The sequence below is a fragment of the Salmo salar genome, chromosome ssa17 (assembly GCF_905237065.1).
Source record: "Salmo salar chromosome ssa17, Ssal_v3.1, whole genome shotgun sequence".
NCBI lineage: Eukaryota > Metazoa > Chordata > Actinopteri > Salmoniformes > Salmonidae > Salmo > Salmo salar.
Genome location: NC_059458.1, coordinates 9589136 through 9607310, shown reverse-complemented (window position 1 = coordinate 9607310; position 18175 = coordinate 9589136). Strand labels below are relative to the sequence as shown.

Sequence of the window (18175 nt, the reverse complement as noted above, 5' to 3'; positions counted from 1 at the left end):
TGCGTCTGTCTGTCTCACCTCCAGTAGGGCCTCTTTACTCCTATCGGCCATTTCAGAGGTCTCCTTCCTCCCCAACAAGTAGTTCTGGAAATAAGCGGGGAAAATGGAGAGAAGGAGAAAGAGAAACAGAGGAGGAGAGGAAAGCAAAGGAGAAATAGACACAAGTTGAGAACAGCAGATTACACACTCCTCCAGGTGAGCTGGCTCACCTAGCCTTCTCACCTAGCCTTCTCACCTAGCCTTCTCACCTAGCCTTCTCACCTAGCCTTCTCACCTAGCCTTCTCACCTAGCCTTCTCACCTAGCCTTCTCACCTAGCCTTCTCACCTAGCCTTCTCACCTAGCCTTCTCACCTAGCCTTCTCATGTCCAATGCATTATTCAGTCACGTATTGCCAGAGCCATGACCTACTTCTTAAACACACGCACTCTCAAGGGCTCTTAGCATGCATAAGAAATGTGTGTGTGTACTCTACACTAAAGCTGTGTGAGTAGTGTACACACAACACACTGGAAGGGTTTTCTTAGTTCCAAGGTCTTACCTGGGGGTTCTTGAAGAGGGCATATTTCTCAATGCGCTCGATGAACATCACTTTGTTATGGCTGTCTCTGGTCCAATTCACTAGGTTCTCCACCAAGTTCTCATGGTCCTCAAAGATCCGCTCTGAGGACAGAGAGTGTGTGTGTGTGTGTGTGAAACATGCTTCAATCCAGACTTAGCATAACCATGCTGCCTGTACCTACCACGAGTGCTTCCTCTAGCAGCCTAAATAGCCATGCTGCCTGCACCTACCACGAGTGCTTCCTCTAGCAGCCTAAATATCCATGCTGCCTGTACCTACCACGAGTGCTTCCTCTAGCAGCCTAAATAACCATGCTGCCTGTACCTACCACGAGTGCTTCCTCTAGCGCTAAATAACCATGCTGCCTGCACCTACCACGAGTGCTTCCTCTAGCAGCCTAAATAACCATGCTGCCTGCACCTACCACGAGTGCTTCCTCTAGCAGCCTAAATAACCATGCTGCCTGTACCTACCACGAGTGCTTCCTCTAGCAGCCTAAATAACCATGCTGCCTGCACCTACCACGAGTGCTTCCTCTAGCAGCCTAAATAACCATGCTGCCTGTACCTACCACGAGTGCTTCCTCTAGCAGCCTAAATAACCATGCTGCCTGTACCTACCACGAGTGCTTCCTCTAGCAGCCTAAATAACCATGCTGCCTGTACCTACCACGAGTGCTTCCTCTAGCAGCCTAAATAACCATGCTGCCTGCACCTACCACGAGTGCCTCTTCTAACATTAGAAAGGCTGGGCGCCCGTCCCTGACTCACTCCATCACAGACAGATGAACAGTTGCACATTCACAGACAGTCTTGAAAACACAAACGGGTACAATACTAGCTACTACCTAGACAACACTACAAGTTGACACTGTCCGAGTGTCCACATTGTCTCAGTGTCTCAGTACGCCTCACTCTCTCCAAATATCTCCCCCCAAGTTTCTCCCAGTATATCCACCAGTATCATTCTCAATATTTCACCCACCCCCAGTATCTCCCCAGTATAACCCTGTATCTCCCCTGTATCTCCCCAATATCTCACTCTCCCCCAGTATATTCCTAGTATCATCCTCAATATCTCACTCTCCCCCAGTATATTCCTAGTACCATCCTCAATATCTCACTCCCCCAGTATATTCCCAGCATCATCCTCAATATCTCACTCTCTCCCAGTATATTCCCAGTATCATCCTCAATCTCCCCGGTATATTCCCAGTAGCATCCTCAATATCTCACTCTCCCAGAATAATCCTTAATATCTCACTCTCCCCCAGTATATTCCCAGTATCATCCTCAATATCTCACTCCCCCAGTATATTCCTCAATATCTCACTCAGTATATTCCTAGTATCATCCTCAATATCACTCTCCCCCAGTATATTCCCAGCATCATCCTCAATATCTCACTCTCCCCAGTATATTCCCAGTATCAGCCTCAATATCTCACTCTCCCCCAGTATATTCCTCAATATCTCACTCTCCCCCAGTATATTCCCAGTATCAGCCTCAATATCTCACTCTCCCCCAGTATATTCCTCAATATCTCACTCAGTATATTCCTAGTATCATCCTCAATATCTCACTCTCTCCCAGTATATTCCCAGTATCATCCTCAATATCTCACTCTCCCCCAGTATATTCCCAGTATCATCCTCAATATCTCACTCTCCCCCAGTATATTCCCAGTATCATCCTCAATATCTCACTCTCTCCCAGTATATTCCCAGTATCATCCTCAATATCTCACTCTCTCCCAGTATATTCCCAGTATCATCCTCAATATCTCACTCTCCCCCAGTATATTCCCAGTATCATCCTCAATATCTCACTCTCCCCCAGTATATTCCCAGTATCATCCTCAATATCTCACTCTCCCCCAGTATATTCCCAGTATCATCCTCAATATCTCACTCTCCCCCAGTATATTCCCAGTATCATCCTCAATATCTCACTCTCTCCCAGTATATTCCCAGTATCATCCTCAATATCTCACTCTCCCCCAGTATATTCCCAGTATCATCCTCAATATCTCACTCTCCCCCCAGTATATTCCCAGTATCAGCCTCAATATCTCACTCTCCCCCAGTATATTCCTCAATATCTCACTCTCCCCCAGTATCATCCTCAATATCTCACTCTCCCCCAGTATATTCCCAGTATCACCCTCAATATCTCACTCTCCCCCAGTATATTCCCAGTATCATCCTCATTATCATCCTTAATATCTCACTCTCCCCCAGTATATTCCCAGTATCACCCTCAATATCTCACTCTCCCCCAGTATATTCCCAGTATCATCCTCAATATCTCTCTCCCCCAGTATCATCCTCAATATCTCACTCTCCCCCAGTATATTCCTCAATATCTCACTCTCCCCCAGTATCATCCTCAATATCATCCTTAATATCTCTCTCCAGTACTCTCCCCCAGTATATTCCCAGTATCATCCTCAATATCTCACTCTCCCCAGTATCATCCTCAATATCTCACTCTCCCCCAGTATCATCCTCAATATCTCACTCTCCCCCAGTATCATCCTCAATATCTCACTCTCCCCCAGTATATTCCCAGTATCACCCTCAATATCTCACTCTTCCCCAGTATATTCCCAGCATCGTTGCCAGTATATACATACCCATTTGCAGCTCATTGATGTTCTCCACCAGTGACCAGTCGGGGCTGTAGCCACAGTGGGACTTGTCCAGCAGGCTGTCCAGCACCTGTCTGACAGTCTGTCTCTCATCCACCATCATGGTCTTGGAGCTCTCGTCCGACATGTGCACCCGGATCACCAGCTGGAGGAGGACAACGAAGAGGGACGAGGAGGAAGAAGAGGTGCAGAACGGTCAGGCTCTTTGTATAGAACAGTTCTCTCACTAGCCTGAGTGCCAGTCTGTTTGTGCCATCATGCCAAATCTTTGTCATAATGAACGTTTGGCTTGAGAATGACGGCAATGGAGTTAGCAAGAGCTTAACCTCGTCCGCCGGCTGGCTCCCTCGGGTGAACTGTCAGGTTTTTACAGCGCCTCAAAACGGGACTTGACTGGAAGTCTATAGCAGGAGCGGACTAAACAACTGCTGGTTTTAATTGGCTGATCTATTCGTCCATCACCATCTAGCATAACCCTTAAAACCTCCCCCCTACATTGTGGACTTCAAAGCGCACGGAGCAGAAGTGATATAAACAAGGACGTGAGTTTGGAAAATCTGAAAGTACATATCTTAGAAATAGTTCACACAAAAACTTTATATGCACCAACTCGGAATCAAATTGGGCTTCCCCAAATTAATATGGTCAATGTGATATGTTTATTTTAATTGGCCATTTGCCATGTATCAAAGTTCCATCTAATACAGCTGTAGCAGGCTCGCTCCCTGTCCTGCCTGGATTTTAAACCACACCCCTTTCAAGCCCCACTGTGTTGCACAGTGTTACCAGGCTCTATGCACCAGATACTGGAGCCCGGGGACGAGGTCAGCAAGAGCATAAACAGATCTGGGACCAGGCTACTTCATAACATAATTGTTGATATGAAATCAATTTCAGAGGGATGTTTCAGTGCCCCAAGGACAACCATTGAGGATGTGATTGAACCTGTGATATGCATCTTATGCCACAGTATGGTGTCACAACATGCTGGTTAAATACAGGCTGCATCTGAAATGGCACCCTATTCCCTATATAGTGCACTACTTTTGACCAGCGCCTTTCAGAAGTAGTGCAACTACTGTATATAGAGAATAGGGTGCCATTTTGGACGCACCCACAGTGTATTTACCAAGTGGATCTAAAAAGGTCATGGCTCCAAAGATTGAAACGGTCTTCAATTGAACTTAGTCCTGTCTCCATGCTGCCATCTAGAAAACATATCTAATGTACACAATGTTCAACAAATTCAGGCCCCTGTTCTGCTGCAGTCCTTGTCTCCAGCGCTGGTTTGGTCCATTGAATGTGACTTAATACCACTGCGACAAAATCCCCCTTGTGTCACAACCGGGCTCCCCTAGCCCCAGCAGTGTGAGGGTAGGCGGTTAGAGTGGTGGGCCAGTAACCAAAAGGTTGCTGGTTCAAATACCAGAGCCAACAATGTGCCTTTGAGCAAGGCACTAATCCTAATTTGCTCCAGGGGCGCCGTAATTCTATGGCTGACGCTGTAAAACAACACATTTGACTGCACCTATCCGGTGTACGGGACAATAAAACATTTGTTGTTGTGTGTGTACGTGCTTGTGAGCGTGTGTGACATGGTAGGGAGAAAAACACAGCCAGCACCCATGGAAGTGCTCAGTAATCCCCTCCCACAGGGACTACAACATCAACTCACTAAGTTAGTAGAGGCCATCAAATAGATCTCGAAACCAAACTGTAACCAGGAAGCGGCTGTGTCCTAGACATGGGCATCCATTGAGTTTGACCTACATCCACAGTCATGGGTTAAGTCCCAAACGGCACCCTATTCCCTATACAGTGTACTACTTTTGATCAAAAGCAGTGCACTATATAGTCAATAGGGTTCCATTAGGGCCGCATCCATAGACCCCCCCCCAAATAAATCCTCCCATTCTAAATCATAGGAGTCCAAATCCTGCCCTCCTAAAAACAAATCTAAAATCCTAGCCTCTAGCAAAGTGGAGGTGGAATCGGTTGCAATGCAACGGTCAATCTTTGCTGCATTTTATATCGCAACACGGTAATATAAAGCAAATTCAACAACACACACAGTTTCAAAGCAACATTCACAAAATGTTGTGAAGAGAGAGCGAGAGGACGATAAAGGGGAGAAAAGGATGAAAGAGCGGCCATCAGCGTTTTTCTACAGTGACGTTATACGCCAACATACTTGAAGAGGGCACAATCTTTGCATGCTAATATCTTGTGTATTTTTCTCCTGAAATGGATCAATTTAATCTAGAAGCTGGCTTAAATCAGTCAGTGTGGACCGAAATGGATCAATTCAATCTAGCAGCTGGCTCAGTCAGTCAGTGTGGACTGAAATGGATCAATTTGATCTAGCAGCTGGCTCAGTCAGTCAGTGTGGACTGAAATGGTGGGTCTACTCTCTCCATAATGTACTGGGAGAATAAGAGCACATCACTCTGTTCAATGGAGCCGTTTCATTCAGAGCAGTTGCACTTCATTCAAGCTCACCCACACTGGTGAAATGGCCCGATGGCCTGGAACTGGTGCCTGGTGTGGCTCACAGAACCAATTCACTGACTGGAACACAGTGCAAAAGGACTCCAGTTGTTCACGAAAACAAGACTTGTTTATATCAACCCAAAGAATAAGCAGTCTGTGAGCGTGTGTGCAAAATGTCTGATTGTCTCTCGTTCTCCCTCTCAGACACAGGCATGCACGCCCCACACACACAAACAGGCACATGCACTCAAACACTGCAATGACCTATTTTCTTAGCGTTTCACTGCATGTCTTTGAATGAAGTTAGTTCACACAGTGAATCTGAAGCAGATATGGAGAGGACCTTATGGAACTATGCATCACAATGGGAACGGACAGCACATACTGTGGAAAAACAAGTGTAGAAAAACGCTGTATACGGTTGTACATGGGTTAGGTCAGAACCTTACCTTTTTGACTTGCGCCTCCTTGATTTTCTCCAGGGCCACTCGGATCTTCTCGGCCTTCACTTTGGCCCCCTGCTCCTCCTAGACACAGAGCAACAGTTAACACACACACACACACACACACACACACACACACACACACACACACACACACACTGGCCAAACGCACACACGCACACAAACCAACAGGAGCCTTTAATACTGAGCCAACCTCCTCCTCAATCACCTTCTCCTACTCTTTCCATACCTCCTCTTGTCATAGGGCAGACAGCTGATGCCCTCTGAACTCCATTTGCCAGAGTGAGACCAACACCTCTCACACCTTTCAGTCAGTACCACTCAGTCATTGACAGAGATGCATAAGCGTATACATACTGTGCATTCCATCAATGGCCCTGGAATGGTTTACCTGGCCCCTCCAGCAAGACGCCATCACCTCCATCTCTGGTATAGCCACCACAACACACAGATCAGCCCAACACGTCCGACTCCAACAGTAGATAGCCCTAAATCACCAGTGCTCCATCGGTAAAAATGAAAAGAAAAGCGCTCAAAGATGGCCGCTCTTTCATCCTTCTCTCCCCATTATCGCCCTCTCGCTCTCTCTCTCTCTACTAGAGCAGAAGCCGAGATGCGGAAATCCCTTTGGTCTCGCTACACGGCGGCTGGGACACAATAGTGGAGGATCCCCCAAATGGCAAGACTCTGCAGAAGATATGAAATCCGGTCCTAAAAGTATCAGTGTCCTCCACTACAAAACAAAAAACCAAAGATGCTTACATAGTACATAGAGAAAGCCTAGACACTACACACACACACAACAAAAGGGGGGTTTTCCCGATGTTGGAATGTCCCCATTCCAAAATCCCGATCTTCTCCTTCCAAGACCCTATAGAGTCCAGATGAATGGCAGAAAGCAATGTAGAGAGCGAGATCTTCGTCTCAGTCCTTCAGGAGTAACGGAGACCAATCCAAAGAGACTTCAACCTGCTTCCACTCACTTCCCCTCTGACACACTACAGCCAGGAAAGCACGCCCGGAGTGGAGTGTGAGAGATGGCACAGGCTCCTTGACACACGCACCCACCGGCATACACGCACAAGATGAGCACTACTAACCCCTCTAACTCAGAGACGAGACGTCCCTCCCCCTTCCATCCTCGCTCTCTCCAACAGCTGCGGAGTCCTGGGAGCGTGCCCAATCGCCGAGCCATAATCCCCACGCAAACAGGAGAACCCCTTCACCGGCTGGCGACAGAGAGGACCCCTCTGTCCCGTCATCCAATCACAATGTGTAGCCGCTCACCTCTCACCAACCAGGGGGACCCGTTCACCAGACCCTCTTCCCCCTTATCCAATCAGTGCAGGGGTAGCTGTGACCAGCTTTAATTTGCGCCCCCCGACAACAGTAAACAGGGAGTGGTATTAGGGTAGTGAATATTTGGAGGAGGGGGGGTTGGGGTATTAAGATCCAAGCCTCTTATCTGGGAACCCTCTCCATGACTCAGACCACCTTTCTGCATGAGTGGCGGTGTAATGCAAGAAAGGCACTGTTTAGCCAACCCACAGTGACAGGCTTTCCGTGTGGAGTGTGTATGTATCTGTGTGTGTAAGGGTTCAAAATGACCAATGGAGGATTAAAATATGGAGTCAATCCCAGTCACACTTAATTTTGCTTTGGGACTGCGAAACCCCTTCTCCATGTCCCCCTCCACAGCACTTTGCTTCCTGCATGCTCCTCAGTAAATACCGGAAAATAGATCTCTCTCCTTCTCTACTGCAGGCACTTTCCTACTGCATTTTCACAGGATTCCATGAAGGCTGAATTTAAAAAAGGAATTTCTGCTGTGCCTATAAAAAGCCGGTCTCGCTCTTTCCCTTTGAAGTTTTACCCTCTCTCCCTGTCTGTTGTTCCCCTCCCTCCCTCCCTCCCTCCCTCCCTCCCTCTCTCGCTCTCCCTCTTCCCATCTACAACTCTCGGTACTTCGTAGTTCTATTCTGACTCATGAAGCAGGGGAGAAGGGATAGTGTGGTGAAACATCTCGCCGAAAACAAACGCTCTTGGGTCTGTGCATCTAAAACAATGTTGAAGCATCACAATAGAGATCGATTTCGGTCAAACTGTGGTAATTTACAGCATCGACAGAAATACAGTACATCTCCATACTTCACCCTAGAATACAGTATCTATCGCTAACTGCTCTCCGTGTATCCCAGGACTAGCACTTGGCTCTGCTGCTTTCGTTTTGAAGGCAAAAATCAATCATGATAGAAAGTGCCCAACTTTCACAATCCACCAAATTCAACATCTGACACACAACCATCAAACAAATGCCAAGAATGTACTTTACTCTGCAAAGCTGTGGGAGGGAGGGGAGAAAGGGTTCTAGACTAAAGATGATGGATAAATAAAACACAGAGACAGAGAGAAAAAGAGAACGAAGGAATAGTGGAGCACAGAGAGGGGGAGAGAGAGCGACCCTTTTTTCTAACCCTAAAGAGGATTAGGCGATTCAAATAAAACAGGCCAGCATTTTTTTGGGGACAAATATCTTAAACAACATACTCCATCTACACTGCTCTTTATTTTCTTCATGGAAATTTCCCTCAGTGTCACTTCACTGCACCAGACCAGTCAGTAACCTATAAATGACTCGGCTTGTTATTTCTCTTTAGCTTTGGAGAGGAGGGTCAGGTCAAATCCATTGACGTTTTCAGCTAAGTAGCCTTTTATCAACCATGAGGAGGAAAACATGTTTAAGTCTTGGCTCCTGTTAGTTTCAGAACCATGCTTACCATACCAGACAGGGTTGGGGTCAATTCCACTAACATTATCGCAATTCTGTAAGAAACAATGAAGAACATCGGAATCTCTGTTAACTTCCTGTTATGATCTAATTGAAATGGAATCGACACCAACCTTGACACCAGTGTTTCTCAACCTTTTTTTGGACCAGGCGGCTGCAAGCTACTGGTTGACCACTTCCATTAAAACAAGCACTGGAAAGTTGTCAGAATCAGTGTCAGACAACTAACCGCCTGAGGGACTGGTAAGCAACAACCCAAGGACCAGACCCGGCCCGTGGACGGCAGGTTGAGGAACACTGGTTTACACCATAGCATTAGTGGCTCACACACCAAAGACTTCATAATAGAAAAGGGAGCGTTCAGAGTTACACACACATCCAGCTCCATTTCTCTAAGCTCAGGCATGCAGTCATGCTCCAGAGCTAGTGCAACTGAACGCAGCCCATATGTAAGGGTTTATTATAAACAACACTCCAGATTTGGGTCAAACACATGTCAAGTACTTTCAAATTCTACTCAAGAAAAGCTGCGCTTGATTTAGCACTTTTGGGATTATGTCGGTTCTATTGCCCCAGGCAAATCAAGTCAAGAACATTTGAAAGTATTTTACATAAGCGTATATGACCCAGGTCTGTCGGCAAGACTGTCATGACAGTGAAGTTAGATGGAGTGCAAAACTGTACTGAGCCGCAGCACCAGTTACCTACCCTGCATTTCTTTCCCCCTACTAGACAAAAGGAGTGCAGGGAACCAAAATGGACACATCAGCACAGGGAGGAAAAAGAAAAAACATGGATAACGGCGAGATATAAGCAGGGTCTGCATGCAGGAGAAAGGGCGAGAGAAGAAAGCTACGGAAGGATGAGATAGAAGTAAAACAAGCCAATCAGGTCAATCGAGCACAGTGGGTGGGTGTTGGCACCGTGGGAGGAGCTTAGGGAGATGGTAAAGAGGTGTAGTTCAAGCACAAGCAAGCGAATGAGCCGTCACCTTGGTCAGCAGGTGAGAAGGCTTTCCTGCAATGCTTTTCAGAATGAGGGACGTTTCTCTGTCCAGATAGGAGTGCTTGGTGGCGCAGAGGTGAGGAGAGAAACAGATAAGACAGTCAGTGCAATGATTCTCAATGGCTCATTAAAAAATGCTTTTGAAGGGTGGGGGGAGAGAGGTTTAAAAAGTGTGGAAGCAAGAGAGGTCCAATTGTTGGAGCATTGATTGTGGTGGTCATACTAGATAGCTGTGGATGGGGGAAGAGAGAGGATTTATCAAAGGCACACTTTCTAAAGATGATACTGCTGTGATTGCTGAAGGTGATCGCTAACACTCACCTGTACACAATCACACACATACATGTCTTGCTTTTTCTCCAACACATGCACACACACACGCACCGACACATGCGCCCACACACACACTTACAGTGTCCAGATCCACTTCACCCTCCCGTGAGGTGAAGTCAAGCTGCCGTCTGGCCGGCTTACCATTGGCCCGTCGCAGTAGTGAGGCATGCTGGGAAACGGGGAGGTGCATTATGGGTGCAGAGAGGATGCAAACACACACAGTTAACATGCATGGGGACAGGGAGGTTTACTTTCCACTTCTTCAGTCTCCCCATCGCATACTGATTCTATATGTGGTCATGTGTGGCGCTAGCAATGCCAGGCTGTGGGTTCAATTAGTGATAACTTACTACATACTGGATGTATGCACGCACTGTACTGTTAGTCACTTTGGATAAAAGCCTCTGCTAAGTGGCATGCACATATATACACACACACACATATATACATATACATATATATATATACATATATATATACATACATACATACATACATATATATTTTCTCCTATCCATCTTGTAAACCTAAACTAAGTTCCCGTACCTAAGTCAAGCAGGTTGAGTTGACAGCCAAACAGGTACAGTAGATACATTGTAATCCATATCACACATGCAGACTTCAGGGATTACAATGCATTCCCTCACTGTAATGTAAATACCACACTTCCCAATGGGTACATTGTGTGTTATACGGATAGCAAACAAATGTAATACAATGAGTTGTAGGGTGCACATTTGGCATGCAGCTGGACTTGAAAACAACATGCAGTGTAAGTGCACCATGCAGGGAACTCGAGTGTGGTTTCCAGAGGGCGCGCGTACACACACACACACACACACACACACACACACCCATCATCATACCATTCATCACCATCATACCATTCATCACCATCATACCATTCACCACCATCATACCATTCATCACCATCATACCATTCATCACCATCATACCATTCACCACCATCATACCATTCATCACCATCATACCATTCATCACCATCATACCATTCATCACCATCATACCATTCATCACCATACCATTCATCACCATCATACCATTCATCACCATCATACCATTCATCATCATCATCATATCATTCATCACCATCATACCATTCATCACCATCATACCATTCATCACCATCATACCATTCATCATCATACATCATACCATTCATCACCATATCATACATCATCATACCATTCACCACCATCATACCATTCATCATCATACCATTCATCATCATATCTTACATCACCATACCATTCATCACCATCATATCATTCATCACCATCATACCATTCATCACCATCATACCATTCATCACCATCATACCATTCATCATCATCCATCATCATATCATACATCATCATACCATTCATCACCATCACCATACCATTCATCACCATCATACCATTCATCATCATACATCATCATATCATACATCATCATACCATTCATCATCATACCATTCATCACCATACCATTCATCACCATACCATTCATCACCATACCATTCATCATCATACCATTCATCATCATATTCACCACCATTCATCATCATACCATTCACCACCACATCATCATACCATTCATCATCATACCATTCACCACCATCATACCATTCATCATCATACCATCCACCATCATACATCATCATACCATTCATCACCATCATACCATTCATCACCATACATCATCATACAATTCATCATACCATTCATCACCATACATCACCATATCATACATCACCCACCATGCCATTCATCACCATTCAATTCATCACCATACCATTTACCACCATACCATTTATCATACCATTCATCACCATACCATTCATCCCCATACCATTCACCACCATACCATTTATCATACCATTCATCCCCATACCATTCACCACCATACCATTCACCACCATACCATTCACCACCATACATCCCCATACCATTCAGCATATCATTCACCACCACACCATTCATCACCAAACATCATCATCATACCATTCATCATATCATTCACCACCATACCATTCATCACCATACATCATCATACCATTCATCTAATCATTCACCACCATACCATTCATCACCACCATACCATTCATCACCATACATCATCATATCATTCGGGCCGCCTGGCTCGTTGCGAACTAATTTGCCTGAATTTTACGTAATTATGACATAACATTGAAGGTTGTGCAATGTAACAGGAATATTAAGACTTAGGGATGCCACCCGTTAGATAAAATACGGAACGGTTCCATATTTCACTGAAAGAAAAAAACTTTTGTTTTCAAGATGATAGTTCCCGGATTTGACCATATTAAGGCTCGTATTTCTGTGTGTTTATTATATTATAATTAAGTGTATGATTTGATAGAGCAGTCTAACTGAGCGGTGGTAGGCACCAGCAGGCTCGTAAGCATTCATTCAAACAGCACTTTCGTGCGTTTTGCCAGCAGCCCTTCGCTGTGCTTCAAGCATTGCGCTGTTTATGACTTCAAGCCGGGTGGGTATAATTTGTGGAACGTTCCAACAGGAATCTATAACAAAAACTTCGTAAATAACAAGGTTGCCAAAAAACAACGCATACAAAGTTGTATAGCGGCAGAATAAGATACCGGGTAGGGAGTGGTCTATTTCATTGCGTTTTTCACTCATCACGCTTATTCCGAAAAATGTCTGTCCTCACTCTGGTTGCCTATGGACAAACATTAAGAATAAGCTACGTGGTGAGTTGATGCCTATTCTGCAGTTAGTTAGCTAGGTTTGTATGCGTTGCTACTTTGTATGCGTTGTTGGTTGGCAACCTTTTACTTTACGTTTTTTGGAACAGATTCCTGTTGGAACGTTCCACAAATTATACCCACCCCTTCAAGCCTATCAACGCCCAAGATGAGGCTGGTGTAACCGATGTGAAATGGCTAGCTAGTTAGCGGAGTGCACGCTATAGAAATAGTCCTATAATAACTACAACCTAAAAAACTTCTTACCTGGGAATATTGAAGACTCATGTTAAAAGGAACCACCAGCTTTCATATGTTCTCATGTTCTGAGCAAGGAACTTAAACGTTAGCTTTCTTACATGGCACATATTGCACTTTTACTTTCTTCTCCAACACTTTATTTTGCATTATTTAAACCAAATTGAACATGTTTCATTATTTATTTGAGGCTAAATTGATTTTATTGATGTATTATATTAAGTTAAAATAAGTGTTCATTCAGTATTGTTGTAATTGTCATTATTACAAATAAATAAAACAAATTTAAAAGAAGGGGGAAAAAACCCGGCCGATTAATCGGTATCGGCTTTTTTTTGGGTCCTCCAATAATCGGTATCGGCGTTGAAAAAAAAAATACAAAAACATAATCGGTCACCATTCATCATACCATTCATCACCATACCATTCATCACCATACCATTCACCACCATACCATTCACCACCATTCCATTCATCACCATACCATTCACCACCATACCATTCATCACCATACCATTCATCACCATACCATTCATCACCATACCATTCACCACCATACCATTCACCACCATACCATTCACCACCATACCATTCACCACCATACCATTCACCACCATACCATTCATCACCATACCATTCATCATATCATTCACCACCATACCATTCATCACCATACCATTCATCATACCATTCATCACCATACCATTCATCACCATACATCATCATATCATTCATCACCATACCATTCATCACCATACCATTCATCACCATACATCATCATATCATTCACCACCATACCATTCATCACCATACCATACATCATCATATCATTCACCACCATACCATTCATCACCATACCATTCATCACCATACCATTCATCACCATACCATTCATCATACCATTCATCACCATACCATTCATCACCATACCATTCATCACCATACCATTCATCACCATACCATTCATCACCATACCATTCATCACCATACATCATCATACCATTCATCACCATACATCATCATACCATTCATCACCATACCATTCATCACCATACCATTCATCACCATACCATTCATCACCATACATCATCATACCATTCATCACCATACATCATCATACCATTCATCACCATACCATTCATCACCATACCATTCATCACCATACCATTCATCACCATACCATTCATCACCATACATCATCATACCATTCATCACCATACACCACCATACCATTCACCACCATACCATTCACCACCATACCATTCACCACCATACCATTCATCACCATACCATTCATCACCATACCATTCATCACCATACCATTCATCATATCATTCACCACCATACCATTCATCACCATACCATTCACAACACCATTCATCACCATACCATTCATCACCATACATCATCATATCATTCACCACCATACCATTCATCATACCATTCATCACCATACATCATCATATCATTCACCACCATACCATTAATCACCATACCAGTCATCACCATACCATTCATCACCATACATCATCATATCATTCACCACTATACCATTCATCACCATACCATTCATCATACCATTCATCACCATACCATTCATCAAACCATTCATCACCATACCATTCATCACCATACCATTCATCACCATACATCATCATACCATTCATCACCATACCATTCATCACCATACATCATCATACCATTCATCACCATACATCACCATACCATTCATCACCATACCATTCATCATCATACCATTCATCATCATACCATTCATCACCATACCATTCATCACCATACATCATCATACCATTCATCACCATACCATTCATCATACCATTCATCACCATACCATTCATCACCATACATCATACCATTCATCACCATACCATTCATCACCATACATCATCATACCATTCATCACCATACCATTCATCATACCATTCATCACCATACCATTCATCACCATACATCATCATACCATTCATCACCATACCATTCATCACCATACATCATCATACCATTCATCACCATACCATTCATCACCATACATCATCATATCATTCACCACCATACCATTCACCACCATACCATTCATCACCATACATCATCATATCATTCACCACCATAACATTCATCACCATACATCATCATCATACCATTCATCACCATACATCATCATACCATTCACCACCATACCATTCATCACCATACATCATCATACCATTCACCACCATACCATTCATCACCATACATCATCATATCATTCACCACCATACCATTCATCACCATACATCATCATATCATTCACCACCATACCATTCATCACCATACATCATCATATCATTCACCACCATACCATTCATCACCATACATCATCATATCATTCACCACCATACCATTCACCACCATACCATTCATCACCATACATCATCATATCATTCACCACCATACCATTCATCACCATACATCATCATCATACCATTCATCACCATACATCATCATACCATTCACCACCATACCATTCATCACCATACATCATCATACCATTCACCACCATACCATTCATCACCATACATCATCATATCATTCACCACCATACCATTCATCACCATACATCATCATATCATTCACCACCATACCATTCATCACCATACATCATCATATCATTTACCACCATACCATTCATCACCACACATCATCATATCATTCATCACCATACCATTCATCACCACACATCATCATATCATTCACCACCATACCATTCATCACCATACATCATCATATCATTCATCACCATACCATTCATCACCATACATCATCATACCATTCATCACCATACCATTCATCACCATACATCATCATATCATTCATCACCATACCATTCATCACCATACATCATCATATCATTCATCACCATACCATTCATCACCATACCATTCATCACCATACATCATCATATTCGTCACCATACATCATCATATCATTCACCATACATTATCATATCATTCATCACCATACCATTCATCACCATACCATTCATCACCATACATCATCATATTCGTCACCATACATCATCATATCATTCACCATACATTATCATATCATTCATCACCATACATCACCATACATCACCATACATCACCATACATCATCATATTCATCACCATACAATTCACCACCATACCATTCATCTCCATACATCATCATACCATACATCACCATACATCATCATATCATTCACCACCATACATCATCATACATCATCATATCATTCATCACCATACATCATCATATCATTCATCACCATACATCATCATATCATTCATCACCATACATCATCATACCATTCATCATATCATTCATCACCATACATCATCATATCATTCATCACCATACATCATATCATTCATCACCATACATCATCATATTATTCATCACCATACATCATCATACCATTCATCATATCATTCATCATCATATCATTCATCACCATACATCATCATACCATTCATCAACATACATCATTCACCACCATACCATTAATCTCCATACATCATCATACCATTCATCACCATACATCATCATATCATTCATCATCATACCATTCACCACCATACCATTCAACACCATACCATTCACCATACCATTCATTCATCATCATCATCATCATACCATTCATCATCATCATCATCATCATACCATTCATCATGTTCGAACAAACAAAGCACAGCAGCAGTTTATTTTCCCCCCTAAACAAACAGCCTATCACTGTTATAACGCAAATAGTCAACCCACCCTGTTAGTCTGCATAAAGGAGGTCCCACAATGCCCTATTAACTGCATTCATTACCCTGCTCAAACTAAAAGCCTGTACATGAAAAAGGGCTTTTGATAGGCTGAGATAACTGGGCCTTGTTTGCAGGCTGACTCTCATACAGACGACAACAGAGGAAAGAAATGAACAACCTGTCAGTGGTAATGTTTCACTAAGAGATATTTCTATTCATGGTACATCTTAGTTACTTTTTAGGAAATAATTAGGAAAACAGGATTGTGAAGATTGGAGTGTAGGTATGAGTGTGTGTGACTTACCTCAGTACTGGCCGGGCCCTGTGGTGGCTGGGGGCCTTGGGACTCCCCTTCCTGCTCGGCCCCTCCTGCTGTCCTAGACAGCACCTTGTCGATATCCAGAGAGTCCATGCTGGACGCAGACGCAGACGCAGAATTAACGCTGGACCTCGAGGAGTGGCCCCCCGCCTCGTGTTCACTAACTGCGCCAACTGAGCCCGTCCTCCGGTGCTGCGAGGACGAGGAACCCGCCGAGGGGCGCCGGAGGGTGGCAGAGGAGTAGGAGGAAGAAGTCTGGTGCGCTGCCTCGTCCATGCTGAGTGACGCCTGCTCTAACTGGGCCGTGATGTCGTCCAGCGAGAAGTTCGATGCAGACGGGCGCCCGTGGGAGTTGGAGCTGCCCCCTCGGACGGTGGAGGCTGGTGACGCCCGGGTACTACTGCTGGTGCTGCCCCCGCTGCTACCGCCTCCACCGCTGCCAGTCTGCTTGGCACTGGCGCTGCGAACCCCCGGGCCTCGTTGTTGACATTTAGCCTGGCGGGCGGTGCCGGTGTTGGGCTTACCGATGGTGCTGAGCTCCTGTTCTATGGAACACAGGTCAGCCATCAGGGCATCCAGGTCTACGGTCTCTGTCGTCTGGTTCAGAGCCTCTGTAAGGAGGGGGAAAAGGGGAGTGTGAATCCACCTTCTTTTGTATACACACATGCTAGTAGAGACATGCTAGTAGAGACATGCTAGTACACACACACACACACACAAGCTAAAATATTGATTTCATGAAAGCGTGACAGTTGAAAAGGTAATTTTGCACAGCAGTAAAGCAAG

At 44.2% G+C, this 18175-nt stretch overlaps 1 protein-coding gene across 1 annotated transcript in view; it reads right to left on the bottom strand.

Moving 5' to 3' along the window:
- Window positions 1-18175, bottom strand: part of LOC106575142 (ras-associated and pleckstrin homology domains-containing protein 1) — a 72811-nt gene that overhangs the window by 9737 nt on the left and 44899 nt on the right. The window contains exons 5-11 of the mRNA XM_045700369.1: window positions 17375-18000; window positions 10370-10537; window positions 9944-10018; window positions 6150-6227; window positions 3196-3355; window positions 541-662; window positions 19-84 (exon numbers count right to left, since the gene is read on the bottom strand). Of these exons, the coding sequence (XP_045556325.1) occupies window positions 19-84; window positions 541-662; window positions 3196-3355; window positions 6150-6227; window positions 9944-10018; window positions 10370-10537; window positions 17375-18000 (1295 nt within the window). The remainder of the gene's footprint in view (window positions 1-18; window positions 85-540; window positions 663-3195; window positions 3356-6149; window positions 6228-9943; window positions 10019-10369; window positions 10538-17374; window positions 18001-18175) is intronic.